The following is a 15,205-nucleotide window of genomic DNA, read 5'->3' on the forward strand; positions in this document are numbered from 1 at the left end:
GTACTTTTATTTATTATTGTACTTTTTATTATTCTACTTTTAAATTTAAGCATATCATGCTCAAGGAAAGCACCTCCAGGATAACAGGGCAGTAACTAGAGGGGATTGTTGTCCCTTTTCGACACAGTATAATCAGCCAATCGGCCTCCTCTGTTAGAGCTACAGTATCCTGGAATGCAACGCCCACGGACTTGAGAAGATGCACTGATTATTGTACTTTTACATTTGAATTGAAAACATGTCCTCAAGTCTTCTATCCAAACCTGTACACATGACTTATCTGTGGTTCATATGTAAGATGACAGTTGATGATAGTGTTGTTGTTGTTAGAATGATATATTATTGGATGTAATGTATTTGTATGTTGTATTGTTTTAGTGAGTGTGTGTTTTGTGACTGTGTAATGGTCCTTAGCTGCCCTGGGACTATGGGTGCAAATTATCTTTTGGCTAACCCCCGGCACATTTACCTGGATGTTGCATTATTGTAATATTGATGTTGATTAATGTGCAGTGTTCCCTATAAATAAATAAAACAAACTTTACCTCTACCTACATGTACAAATTACCTCAACTAACCTGTAGCCCCACACATTGGCTCGGTATCGGTACCCCCTGTATAAAGTCTCATCATTGTTATTTTATTGTCGGGGTTTTTGTGTTATTATTTACTTTATTTAGTAAATATTTTCTTAAATCTAATTTCTTAAAACTGCATTGTTGGTTAAGGGCTTGTAAGTAAACATTTCATGGTAAGGTGATTTGAAACAATCCACACCTATTTAAAAAAGAAGATATGAAAACCAATAGAATAGGAGAGAAACGGCACAGTGATGGGTCCAATAAGTACATGGAAATACATTTGCCAAAATTACTCCTGTCTATATAGAAATAAATCTAATACTTCAAAATACTTCACCAGAAAGCATGACTTATTAGCAACTGTCTTTCGTTGTCCAGAAGCCAAAGCCACAATCATAGTCATATTAGCAACCCATCCTAGTTGTTGCATCTTTAAATTCCCCATTTTCATCTCTGTCACATATGAAACTGCTATCAGGCGATCTGTTTAGAATGGAGTTTTCCCAGGTGATCTGTTTAGAATGGTGTTTTCCCAGGTGATCTGTTTAGAATGGTGTTTCCCAGGTGATCTGTTTAGAATGGAGTTTTCCCAGGTGATCTGTTTAGAATGGTGTTTCCCAGGTGATCTGTTTAGAATGGTGTTTTCCCAGGTGATCTGTTTAGAATGGTGTTTCCCAGGTGATCTGTTTAGAATGGTGTTTCCCAGGTGATCTGTTTAGAATGGTGTTTTCCCAGGTGATCTGTTTAGAATGGTGTTTCCCAGGTGATCTGTTTAGAATGGTGTTTTCCCAGGTGATCTGTTTAGAATGGTGTTTCCCAGGTGATCTGTTTAGAATGGTGTTTCCCAGGTGATCTGTTTAGAATGGTGTTTCCCAGGTGATCTGTTTAGAATGGTGTTTCCCAGGTGATCTGTTTAGAATGGTGTTTTCCCAGGTGATCTGTTTAGAATGGTGTTTCCCAGGTGATCTGTTTAGAATGGTGTTTCCCAGGTGATCTGTTTAGAATGGTGTTTCCCAGGTGATCTGTTTAGAATGGTGTTTCCCAGGTGATCTGTTTAGAATGGTGTTTTCCCAGGTGATCTGTTTAGAATGGTGTTTCCCAGGTGATCTGTTTAGAATGGTGTTTTCCCAGGTGATCTGTTTAGAATGGTGTTTCCCAGGTGATCTGTTTAGAATGGTATTTCCCAGGTGATCTGTTTAGAATGGTGTTTTCCCGTGAATTGCATTTTGGCAAATGTTTGAAAATGACGGTTTATTGGCTGCTTCATTACATGAGTTGCATGTTCTGTTCCGACGCATCACCACAATCTAAAAGGGATTTCTGTCATTCTGAGCACCGTGGTTAGACGCCCTAATGGGTTTATGTACCCAATCCGGTAAATTTCTCAAATGGCCGGTAAATTTAAATCTTCCCGGTCTCGTTGTGCGGCGCCATTCTGGTCACCCTGACACACACACACACACACACACACACACACACACACACACACACACACACACACACACACACACACACACACACACACACACACACACACACACACACACACACACATCCGTACCGCAGGATGTGACATCTCGCCGCCGAACTCTTATGGGTATTTCCACATCAATAGCAGGAATGATGTCATCTCCCCTCCGCAGAACGGAATGATGTCAGCTCCCCTCCGCAGAATGTCTTTTGAAGGCTGATAATGTTAGGGGAACGTTCCCGGAAACAGAAAATTAACAACAACAATAACAGGGTGAAGTCGAGGTCAGAGTTCCTTTACCTCAGTGGAATGGAATGCTCACCCTTACAGTAGCAATGACAGATACACTACCGAGATATTTCTGATCTGTAAACGTATAGCTTATTCACATGACGCTGCTTGAGAAGTCAGACTAGCAGTCTGTCTGTATGTCTGCCTGTCTGCCTGTCTGCCTGTCTGCCTGCCTGCCTGTCTGTCAAATGTATTTTTACAACCCCTTTTACAACAACATTTCCCCAAAGTGCCACTAGCTAGCTCAGCCTTTTATAAATCAAAGTGCCACTAGCTAGCTCAGCCTTTTATAAATCAAAGTGCCACTAGCTAGCTCAGCCTTTTATAAATCAAAGTGCCACTAGCTAGCTCAGCCTTTTATAAATCAAAGTGCCACTAGCTAGCTCAGCCTTTTATAAATCAAAGTGCCACTAGCTAGCTCAGCCTTTTATAAATCAAAGTGCCACTAGCTAGCTCAGCCTTTTATAAATCAAAGTGCCACTAGCTAGCTCAGCCTTTTATAAATCAAAGTGCCACTAGCTAGCTCAGCCTTTTATAAATCAAAGTGCCACTAGCTAGCTCAGCCTTTTATAAATCAAAGTGCCACTAGCTAGCTCAGCCTTTTATAAATCAAAGTGCCACTAGCTAGCTCAGCCTTTTATAAATCAAAGTGCCACTAGCTAGCTCAGCCTTTTATAAATCAAAGTGCCACTAGCTAGCTCAGCCTTTTATAAATCAAAGTGCCACTAGCTAGCTCAGCCTTTTATAAATCAAAGTGCCACTAGCTAGCTCAGCCTTTTATAAATCAAAGTGCCATCTGTCTGCTACATTATTTTACGGATAATTACACACAATGTTATTGATGTACAGTGATTGTGTATTCGTTGCTTCTCTCTCTCTCCTCCCATCCCTCCCTCCCTCCCTCATCTCTTTCCTCCTGTCAGGACCGTATCTACTGGACAGACCGGGAGAGAGAGGCGGTGTACAGCGCTAACAGGCTAACCGGCCAGGACATCAGCACAGTGGCCGAGCACCTCAAAGACCCTCACGACATAGTGGTCTTCCACCCGCTCCGCCAGCAACCAGGTGTCTCTGACTGTGTCTCTTGTCTCTGTCTCTGACTGTGCCTCTGTCTCTGACTGTGTCTCTGTCTCTAACCCTGTCTCTGACTGTGCCTCTGTCTCTGACTGTGCCTCTGTCTCTGACTGTGCCTCTGTCTCTGACTGTGCCTCTGTCTCTGACTGTGTCTCTGTCTCTGACTGTGTCTCTGGTCTCTGTCTCTAACTGTGTCTCTGACTGTGTCTCTGTCTCTGACTGTGTCTCTGTCTCTGACTGTGTCTCTGGTCTCTGTCTCTGACTGTGTCTCTGACTGTGCCTCTGTCTCTGACTGTGTCTCTGGTCTCTGTCTCTGACTGTGCCTCTTGTTGCTGATTGTGTCTCTGTCTCTGACTGTGTCTCTGTCTCTAACCCTGTCTCTAACCCTGTCTCTAACCCTGTCTCTGACTGTGTCTCTGACTGTGTCTCTGACTGTGTCTCTGTCTCTAACCCTGTCTCTAACCCTGTCTCTAACCCTGTCTCTGACTGTGTCTCTGACTGTGTCTCTGACTGTGTCTCTGACTGTGTCTCTGACTGTGTCTCTGTCTCTAACCCTGTCTCTGACTGTGTCTCTGACTGTGCCTCTGTCTCTGACTCTGTCTCTGACTGTGTCTCTGTCTCTGACTCTGACTGTGTCTCTGTCTCTAACTCTGTCTCTGACTGTGTCTCTGTCTCTGACTGTGTCTCTGACTGTGTCTCTGTCTCTAACTCTGTCTCTGACTGTGTCTCTGTCTCTAACTCTGTCTCTGACTGTGTCTCTGACGGTGTCTCTGTCTCTGACTGCGTCTCTGTCTCTAACTCTGTCTCTAACTCTGTCTCTGACTGTCTGTCTGACTGTGTGTCTGACTGTGTCTCTGTCTCTGACTGTGTCTGTCTCTGCCTCTGACTGTGTCTCTGCCTCTGACTGTGTCTCTGGTCTCTGTCTCTAAACTGTGTCTCTGGTCTCTGTCTCTGACTGTGTCTCTGGTCTCTGTCTCTGACTGTGTCTCTGGTCTCTGTCTCTGACTGTGTCTCTGGTCTCTGTCTCTAAACTGTGTCTCTGGTCTCTGTCTCTGACTGTGTCTCTGGTCTCTGTCTCTGACTGTGTCTCTGGTCTCTGTCTCTAAACTGTGTCTCTGGTCTCTGACTGTGTCTCTGGTCTCTGTCTCTCACTGTGTCTCTTGTCTCTGACTGTGCCTCTTGTCTCTGACTGTGTCTCTGGTCTCTGACTGTGTCTGTCTCTGACTGTGTCTCTGGTCTCTGTCTCTGACTGTGTCTCTTGTCTCTGATTGTGTCTCTGTCTCTGACTGTGTCTCTTGTCTCTGATTGTGTCTCTGTCTCTGATTGTGTCTCTGTCTCTGACTGTGTCTCTTGTCTCTGATTGTGTCTCTGTCTCTGATTGTCACTGTCTTTGACTGTGTCTCTGACTGTGTCTCTGTCTCTGACTGTGTCTCTTGTCTCTGATTGTGTCTCTGTCTCTGACTGTGTCTCTTGTCTCTGATTGTGTCTCTGTCTCTGATTGTGTCTCTGTCTCTGATTGTGTCTCTTGTCTCTGATTGTGTCTCTGTCTCTGACTGTGTCTCTTGTCTCTGATTGTGTCTCTGTCTCTGATTGTGTCTCTGTCTCTGATTGTGTCTCTGTCTCTGATTGTGTCTCTGTCTCTGATTGTGTCTCTGTCTCTGATTGTGTCTCTGTCTCTGATTGTGTCTCTTGTCTCTGACTGTGTCTCTGTCTCTGACTGTGTCTCTTGTCTCTGATTGTGTCTCTGTCTCTGACTGTGTCTCTTGTCTCTGATTGTGTCACTGTCTCTGACTGTGTCTCTGTCTCTGACTGTGTCTCTGACTGTGTCTCTTGTCTCTGACTGTGTCTCTTGTCTCTGACTGTGTCTCTGTCTCTGACTGTGTCTCTGACTGTGTCTCTGTCTCTATCTCCCTCACTAAGGCCCAGACAGCTGTAACCTGGGCAGTGAGGACAACGGTGGCTGTGAGTACCTGTGTCTCAAAGCCCCCCAGATCACAGAGCACTCCCCCAAATACACCTGCGCCTGCCCCACAGGACAGGACCTGGGCCCCGAAATGCGTGCCTGCATGCCAGGTGAGAGAGTGTGTGTGGGGCTTAACTGTTATCGTTCCCTTCATTCCATTCTATCCGTTACCATAAAGCCCATCCTCTGATTTAATGTGACCCCAGCCTCTTCTACTGTGTGGGATTTGACTTTATTTTAGGTTTTGATAAAACTATAGTAAAACTATATTATGATCACCTTAAAGTCTAATTGTGTTCTAGTCTAATTGTGTTCTAGTCTAAATGTGTTCTAGTCTAATTGTGTTCTAGTCTAGTCTAATTGTATTCTAGTCTAGTCTAATTGTATTCTAGTCTCATTGTGTTCTAGTCTAAATGTGTTCTAGTCTAATTGTGTTCTAGTCTAGTCTAATTGTATTCTAGTCTAGTCTAATTGTATTCTAGTCTCATTGTGTTCTAGTCTAAATGTGTTCTAGTCTAAATGTGTTCTAGTCTAAATGTGTTCTAGTCTAAATGTGTTCTAGTCTTATATTGTTCTAGTCTTATATTGTTCTAGTCTAATATTGTTCTAGTCTAATATTGGTCCAGTCTAATATTGTTCTAGTCAAATATTGGTCCAGTCTAATATTGGTTTAGTCTAATATTGTTCTAGTCTAATATTGTTCTGGTCTAATTGTGTTCTAGTCTAATCGTGAATAATGATAAGTGAGAAAGTTACAGAGGCATAAATATCGTACCCCCCTGTTATTGGTAACGGTGAGAGGTTAGCATGATATTTGACCCTCTGTAACTTTCTCACTCATCATTATTCACGATTCATTCAGGATTATCTGTAACCATGGTAGCATCCACATTAATGTAAAAAAGTGTTTAGAAATATATTATATTCTTATTTACAATAAAAGTGACTCCAAAATGACACAATACATTATTTACCATTCATTTCTATAATATGAAACACAACCAAAACTGCAAATGCATCTAACAAGTTTGTAGAGTCATTGTGGGCTAGGAATATGGGACCAAATACTAAACTTTTGACTACTTTAATACACTATAAGTGAATTTGTCCAAATACTTATGACACTTCCAGATGCGGGAACTAAATACATAAAGTGCTGACAGTTGATGAAAATACCCTCAAATTAAAGCTGTCAGTCGGCACTTTAACCTCATAGTCATTGTATCATTTCAAATCCAAAGTGCTGGAGGGCAGAGCCAAAACAACAATAAAATGTGTCACTGTCCCAATACTTTTGGAGCTCACTGTATAAGTGAATTTGTCCAAATACTTATGACTTCTTTAAATGTGGGGACTAGATACATAAAGTGCTTTCATTTGTAAACGGTAAAACAGATATGTATGAAAATACCCTCGAATGAAAGGTGACATTCTGGATTTTCGCCTCATATGAAACATTTGATCTCAAATCCAAAATGCTGCCGTGTTGAGCCAAATTAAAAGTTTTAGCTTCACTGTCCAAATAAATGTATAGACTATAACTAATATTGACTTTCCTTCTTCCTCTAGCAAATGAGACTACTACCACATCACCGCCTGTGGCCATCACCACGACCGCCAACGACAAGGACTCCCCTCGCACTTCTGGGTCGTCCCAGGCAGACGCCGGGGTGCCCCACCTCATCCCAGCCCCCTCCAGCACCCCAGAGACCCCCCCTAGCTCAAAATCTGGGGTGGAGGAGAAGGAAGGCCGGGGTTTGGATCCCACTGCTGCCACCAAAATCATGGTCACCTCCACCACAGTAGGCTTCGTCGTCAAGGAGGACAGCAACCTCTCCCACCACTGTGAGTGTGTGGGTGTTTGTATCTGTGCAGTATGTTTGTACTCTGTTTAACAGACATAAATAAGTGGCAGTTAGCTACATAGTAAAATAGATTTAACAGCACACCATAAAAAGGCTTCAATTATTCATGTATTCCCCTTATTCAGCAATTAGCGTGGATGTGTAATTTACACTAATTTAGAGAGATAGAAACAACATTTCACCAAGTAGGCATGATCATATAAAATCTTTGTGTGTGAGGCTAGAAGTGGGTATATAGACTACATGACCAAAAGTATGTGGACACGTCCAACCAAAAGTATGTGGACACGTCCAACCAAAAGTATGTGGACACGTCCAACCAAAAGTATGTGGACACGTCCAACCAAAAGTATGTGGACACGTCCAACCAAAAGTATGTGGACACGTCCAACCAAAAGTATGTGGACACGTCCAACCAAAAGTATGTGCTCGTCGAACATCTCATTGCAAAATCATGGGCATTAATATGGAGTTGGTCCTCCCCTTTTGCTGCTATAGCAGTGTCCAATTTTCTGTTAAGGCTTTCCACAAGATGTTGGAACATTGCTGCGAGGACTTGCTTCCATTCAGCCTCAAGAGGCTCATTAGTGAGGTTCGGGCACTGATGTTGGGCGATTAGGCCTGGCTCGCAGTCGGCTTTCGAATTCATCACAAAGGTGTTCGATGGGGTCAGGGCTCTGTGCGGGCCAGTCAAGTTCTTCCACACCGATCTCTACAAACCATTTCTGTATGGACCTCGATTTGTGCACCGGGACATTGTCATGCCAAAACAGGAAAGGGCCTTCCCCACAAGTTGTAAGCACAGAATTGTCTACAATGTCATTGTATGCCTTGTATCAGGGGTCATGAGGGGTAATACAGCCCTGTCCCAGGGGTCATGAAGGGTAATACAGAACTTTACCAGGGGTCATGAAGGGTAATACAGCCCTACCAGGGGTCATGAAGGGTAATACAGCCCTGTCCCAGGGGTCATGAAGGGTAATACAGAACTTTACCAGGGGTCATGAAGGGTAATACAGCCCTACCAGGGGTCATGAAGGGTAATACAGATCTGTACCAGGGGTCATGAAGGGTAATACAGCCCTGTACCAGGGGTCATGAACGGTAATACAGCCCTACCAGGGGTCATGAAGGGTAATACAGATCTGTATCAGGGGTCATGAGGGGTAATACAGCCCTGTACCAGGGGTCATGAAGGGTAATACAGCCCTACCAGGGGTCATGAAGGGTAATACAGATCTGTACCAGGGATCCTAAGGGGTAATACAGCCCTGTCCCAGGGCTCATGAAAGTTAATACAGCCCTACCAGGGGTCATGAAGGGTAATACAGCCCTACCAGGGGTCATGAAGGGAGAAGTGAGAAATGGCACTTGTGTAATATTTGATTTTCTCTTTCTGTCACTATCACTCTCTCTCTGTCTCACTTTTAATTCCCCTCTCTATTTACTTCTCTGACACTCCCTCTCTGTCTTTCTCTCTCTCCTTTTCTTTCTCCTTTTCTTTCACCCTCCTCTCTCTCTCTCTCTCTGTTTCTCTCCTCTCTCTCTCTTTCCTCCTTCCCCCCTCTTTCTCTCCTCTATAGCTGGAAGTGAGCATTTCCTCCTTGGTGAGAACCTGACAGTGGCAGTTCTGGGAGTAGTGATCCCCATAGGTAAGTACATGTCCTCTCTCTGTACTCCACGGAGGCTGCTTCTCCTGTCCCACCTGCTATATTTATCTCCTATCTACTGATCCTGGTTCAATTTGGACGAGAGGGACCATGCCTAGAGACATGGCCCTACACTCCTATCCACTGATCCTAGTTCAGTTTGGACCAGAGAGATCATGCCTAGAGCCATGGCTGCTCGGAGAAGCCATGGTGTGTGTCTTGACATTCTGCCACTGCATATCCATCCATTTATTGTCTGTGTTGGGTACGTTCCAATCAAAGCAACCATAGACCTTCAGGTGGCCGTGGGTTTGGTTGCATATATTACTGCAGGTAGTCAGAAAACGCATAGAGATGGAGGTTGTCTAAATGGATGAAAAACTGACTGAAACACCTGTGGGCTAACTAGATTTGTCCAATAAGAAATGTTATTTTTGTTTTACGCTGCAAATGATTGCGTTGCGTGCCCTAATGAACGTGACCCTGTAATTATGTCCTTTTCTGGAGCATTTTATCATAATTCATGTGAAGCCGAGGCTTTACGTGTAGGGTACTGAGGTCATAGGGCATATGCTAGTCTCTCCTACCCTTCTTATTACAGAGTAATGGACACACTGGTGGTCACAGGGACACTGGTGGTCACTGGTGGTCACAGGGACACTGGTGGTCACTGGTGGTCACTGGTGGTCACAGGGACACTGGTGGTCACTGGTGGTCACAGGGACACTGGTGGTCACTGATGGTCACTGGTGGTCACTGGTGGTCACAGGGACACTGGTGGTCACTGGTGGTCACAGGGACACTGGTGGTCACTGGTGGTCACAGGGACACTGATGGTCACTGATGGTCACTGGTGGTCACAGGGACACTGATGGTCACTGATGGTCACTGGTGGTCACAGGGACAGCAGAAGACTCACCAATGTGAATTAGATTAGCAGAGAATTAGCCAATAAGCAGAAAGAACCCAGCAATGTTTGGGCTGACCCCCTTCACCTGGCCCCACTCCCTAATCTTTATAAGGTGACTTAGACAGGACAGGACTTACCCATATCATGTAATAATGTCCTCAAGCCTAAGTAATGGTATTGTGATGTTGATATGAGTTTTTACTCAGGGAAAGTCAGTAAGTCACTCTGTACTAAAATGTAAATCAATTACAATGAACGCTTAGATGATGAAATGATGTCACCTTTTACTCTGAAGATAATCTGCAAGTCCTTTTGGAATCCAGCTAATATTAAAGTGTAATGAATCTGCAGTTAAAGCTAACCTGTAGTAATACTCAATTGAAATATAATGTTGCAGTAGCTAGTGAAGGTGATGTTAGCTTCTACCTACTTGTAAGATAGGATGTCTTCTAGACACCCTTGTCTCTCGGTATTTTTAAATGCATTAGTTAAAGATACAACCCTTAAAGATTCTAGTAAACCCTTAGTTTTATGAGCTTGCTGGACAGTTAAGGTTTCCTCTGTGCCAAATTCTACTTCACTGACCAAAAGTCCCGTCCATAATAGCCACAGTTTTTCATGAATACTGACTCAAGCCCCGTTTTTGCGAAAGATCTCTCAGAAATGACCCATCTGGCAGGACTTGGTGTCATGGTTACGCATAGCCTAGTTGCCTCCAGAAGTTCTAAGACAACCATAATGTTGCCTAGATAATTGTTTTTCAAAGTAATGAGATTATACCTTGATGATATTAATGGCAATTGATCCACCAGCCTAGCAAAGAAATCTCCAACATGAGGCCAGTTCCTTCTGCGTCCCCCTCTCCACTCTGTCCCCCCGCATGCTTTAAGTTGCTCTGCTTCATCTCTGTGCCTTTCAACTCTCACCATGTTCATGCTCCGATGACATTAACGCTCCCCCATCTCCCCCATCTTCCCTGTGTCCCCCCTATCCTTCCCCTGCCACTGTGTGTTAAACGCATGCAGTTCCTATTGTTGCCACAGTGATCTTCGGCCTGCTCTGCACCGGCGTCTACCTGGTTTGGCGGAACTATCGCCAGAACGCCACCAAGAGCATGAATTTCGACAACCCTGTCTACCGCAAGACCACGGGCGAGGGCGAGGAGGATGAGATTCACATCGGCCGGACGGATGGCATCATGGGCGGCCACCACGGGCACCACCCGTACCCGGCCGGAGTGGGGTGTGGCATAGTCGGCGGGGGCGGAAATACATGCCCACAGTTCATTGCGCTGCCACTGGGTGGCAGTATGCCCGATCCGGGAACTCATTGGTACACGGAGCAGCCTATACTGTCTACTACGGCGAAATGAGTATGGAGACAAGACAAGATGGCCGCTCAGGAGGTTAATTTTCAAGATGGCCGCCGCTCAGGCACACGCACACACAGCACTGAGATTACGGGTCACTCAAGCTGACTGACTGTTGAATGGATGGACATATGATGTTATGATATCATCACATCCAGCCATTCAAGTCCATGATGTGCCAGTTCATTACACAGGATCGACAGTTTTACACTTTCTACGTTTTTTAAATGTGATGTCAGAGTTTGAGTGGGTTCCATTTGAATTCCTGTCAATTTAGAAAATTGATAAGAATTCAAGTTCATGAATTCTCTACGTATCAATTGAATTTAGATACATTTCCTCACGGGACTTGAAAAGGAGTCAACTCCAATTCTGTATGTTATTCATCCACTTTTGATCAACCCAAGCAGTGTTCTGTGTTATATGTCTCACGTTTAAGGGCGAGAGGAGTTCCAAAATATTATTTTAGTCCTTGACGTTTTAAATGTAGGCTCTCCATTTTATTTCCCTGGTGGAACCTCATATTCTGGAGAGACTTTTTAGGAGGAGGTTTAAACCACGGCAGCACCTTAGTAGATGGGACAATCTGTACGGTTTTAAGATATTAATTCAACATGTTTTATTGCTCACCTCATTATTACTAAAGATGTCATAGGGTTTAGTTATTCTGGTCAGGGCATTTGTCTTGGAGTGGACTGAAAGGTTTAAGAGAGAGGTTGCTGTGTGTGGGCTTGTGTGTGAGTGTGAGTTTGCTTGTCTGTCCCAGCATTTGTGTGTGCATTTACGTGTGTGTAAGCCTCTGTGTGTACTTTTTTTTTCAAAGCATCCTTGTTGATATCCTGTGAAGTACAGTTGAGCCCATGGCTGAAACCTCTTTGATGTTTTCTTTATTGAACCACAAAGGCTATCAGAAGGCAAGCAGGGCATAGGAGGGTCAAGGAGAGATTTTAGTGGGATCCAAGAAAAACTGAAGGCTTAGCGAGAGAAGCCTTTGTAATTATTAAGGGTGGCCTGGATTTATAGGCCCAGTGAAAATACGTCTAACTAGCAGCTAATGGCCAAGGGTATCTGTGTTAGGCATGATAATGACAACAGAGTTGGCTAAAACCGAAATAGCTAGCTTTCTGTCTAGCATGCTGGTTATCAAGGCTAAAGCATAAATAGCTAGCTTTCTGGCTAGCAGGCTGTTTATCAAGGCTAAAGCAGAAATAGCTAGCGTTCTGGCTAGCAGGCAGTTTATCAAGGCTAAAGCAGAAATAACTAGCTTCCTGGCTAGCAGGCTGTTTATCAAGGCTAAAGTAGAAATAGCTAGCTTTCTGGCTAACAGGCTGTTTAGCAAGGCTAAAGCAGAAATAGCTAGCTTTCTGGGTAGCAGGCTAATGTGTATCTAGGCTAAACCAGAAATGGCTAGTGGCTACCAGGCTAATTGTTAGCTATTATTCTTCTCTCCTTTTTAGCTGTTTTCCATGGCCATAGGGTATGTGGTTGGTAAATGTGTCATCTGTTTTTGATGATTTTATTCTCCCATCTGCTCTCTTTGTCAATAAACTCACACACACACAGTCACTCACCCTTGATAGATCACACACAGGCATGCATATTCACTCACCCTTCACAAGCACTCCACAATGCCTCTGTCCTCGTCCTTTGAGCAGATGTCATTGTGAGCTTTCATACAGGAGGACCTCAGTAGGAGGTCTTTCATACAGGAGGACCTCAGTAGGAGGTCTTTCATACAGGAGGATCTCAGTAGGAGGTCTGTCATACAGGAGGAACTCAGTAGGAGGTCTGTCATACAGGAGGAACTCAGTAGGAGGTCTGTCATACAGGAGGAACTCAGTAGGAGGTATATCATACAAGAGGATCTCATTAGGAGGTCTATCATACAGGAGGTCTATCATGCAGGAGGAACTCAGTAGTAGGTTGATTGCTGACAAAAGGCTCCTGTCAGGTGATTTGGTGGCCGAGGCCACGTGGCAGATTTAGACTTCGTCACAAATAGCACCCTATTCCCTTAATAGTGCACTACTTTTGACCAGTGTCTGTAGGGGATCCCATAGGGCTCTGGTCTAAAGTAGTGCACTATATAGGAAATAGGGTGCCATTTGGTATGCAATTTTCAACAGTAATGTGGTTCAGTCAGGTTGGATCCTCCTGTCAGTAAACACGGCCCTCCTTTATCCCCCTGTCCTTTTGTCCCCCTCTCTTTTGTCCCCCTGTACTTTTGTCCCCCTCTCTTTTGTCCCCCTGTCCTTTTGTCCCCCTCTCTTTTGTCCCCCTCCCTTTTGTCCCCCTGTCCTTTTGTCCCCCTCTCTTTTGTCCCCCTGTCCTTTTGTCCCCCTCTCTTTTGTCCCCCTCCCTTTTGTCCCCCTGTCCTTTTGTCCCCCTCTCTTTTGCCCCCCTGTCCTTTTGTCCCCCTCCCTTTTGTCCCCCTGTCCTTTTGTCCCCCTCTCTTTTGTCCCCCTGTCCTTTTGTCCCCCTCCCTTTTGTCCCCCTGTCCTTTTGTCCCCCTCTCCGTTTGTGCTGTCTGTCACACTAGTGCTCCGCTGTGTGGGGTAAATAGACATTTCAGAGTCCCTTCCGTTGTTGTATTTTTGTTCACGGAGACCGACAGGATGGAATGGGAAAGAGCGAGATGGTGGGTGTGTGTTTGTTTATGTTCATCCCACAGCCATATTGAAAACGTTTTGTAGGCTCTTTGTTGCCCAGCCCTCTCAGAATGTGTTGTGTGTATTGCATGGGGAGAACATAAGGTGTGTGTGTGTGTGCGTGCGTGCGTGCGTACGTGCGTGCGTGCGTTGTGCACGTTTGTCAGAGTGAATGCACGTGTGTTTGTGTATTTGGGACCGGAGTAGCTGGGGGGGTTTGAAAATCATGATTTGTAAATACATTGTCATATTGCAAAAAAAAGTTTGATAAAGTATTATACAATTGTGTAAAAGAAAAAGATGTACATAAGATTTTAGATAAGAAAAAATAATTGATGACGGTAAATTAATTTATTTGTATAAAAGAACACTGTATTGCCTGATGGTACGAAATATGAATTAACCACCAAAGTGTTTTGTGTTGTCGCTTGGTCTTGCTTCATCTGATATCCTTTTCTTTTTCCAATTTTTTATTTGATTTATTAGTTCAAGTCATACAAGGTGGTTCTTCCTCAATATTCTCCATATCATCTCATTGTCTTTCATCCCCAGTGTTTAGAAAATCTATTATTGTTTTCTAGTGCCTTTTTTCTTCTTTAGGTCTTTTTTGAAAAACTGTTTTGCTGTGGGAGGAGACGGGTTCTTATGTACCGGAAAATAACAGCTGTACTCAAATTGCCAAAACAGTCTGTCACCTTTTTATTACTTTCTGAAGTTGTTCTTAAATATCTCTATATATTGATATATACAATTTTATTGAACATCTCTTCCTTGTGTCTTTTCTTCCGACTGTTTCTCTTATTATTTGAATCCTCTTTTTCAGCAAAACAGACTGTCATGCTGGCTGAGAGACCAACCAAACAGACTATCATGCTAGCTGAGAGACCAACCAAACAGACTGTCATGCTAGCTGAGAGACCAACCAAACAGACTGTCATGCTAGCTGAGAGACCAGCCAAACAGACTGTCATGCTAGTTGAGAGACCAGCCAAACAGACTATCATGCTAGCTGAGAGACCAGCCAAACAGACTGACATGCTAGCTGAGAGACCAGCCAAACAGACTGACATGCTAGCTGAGAGACCAGCCAAACAGACTGTCATGCTAGCTGAGAGACCAGCCAAATAGACTGACATGCTAGCTGAGAGACCAGCCAAACAGACTGTCATGCTGGCTGAGAGACCAGCCAAACAGACTGTTATGCTAGCTGAGAGACCAGCCAAACCTTAGACTGGCATGCTGGCTGAGAGACCAGCCAAACAGACTGTCATGCTAGCTGAGAGACCAGCCAAACAGACTGTCATGCTAGCTGAGAGACCAGCCAAACAGACTGTCATGCTAGCTGAAAGACCAGCCAAACAGACTGTCATGCTAGCTGAAAGAC

General features: G+C 44.2%; 1 protein-coding gene across 2 annotated transcripts in view; it reads left to right on the plus strand.

Annotated features, from left to right (window-relative positions):
• Positions 1 to 14,582, plus strand: part of LOC129823727 (low-density lipoprotein receptor-related protein 8-like) — a 228,828-nt gene extending 214,246 nt beyond the window's left edge. The window contains exons 14-18 of one of the 2 annotated variants that reach the window (XM_055882677.1): positions 3,267 to 3,408; positions 5,338 to 5,490; positions 6,950 to 7,225; positions 8,829 to 8,897; positions 10,830 to 14,582. In XM_055882677.1, coding sequence (XP_055738652.1) covers positions 3,267 to 3,408; positions 5,338 to 5,490; positions 6,950 to 7,225; positions 8,829 to 8,897; positions 10,830 to 11,176 — 987 coding nt within the window. In that variant the 3' untranslated portion in view covers positions 11,177 to 14,582. The remainder of the gene's footprint in view (positions 1 to 3,266; positions 3,409 to 5,337; positions 5,491 to 6,949; positions 7,226 to 8,828; positions 8,898 to 10,829) is intronic. The other variant, XM_055882678.1, reaches the window with a different exon arrangement.
• The last annotated feature ends 623 nt before the right edge of the window (positions 14,583 to 15,205 follow it).

This window comes from Salvelinus fontinalis, chromosome 26 (assembly GCF_029448725.1).
Source record: "Salvelinus fontinalis isolate EN_2023a chromosome 26, ASM2944872v1, whole genome shotgun sequence".
NCBI classification, from domain to species: Eukaryota; Metazoa; Chordata; class Actinopteri; order Salmoniformes; family Salmonidae; genus Salvelinus; species Salvelinus fontinalis.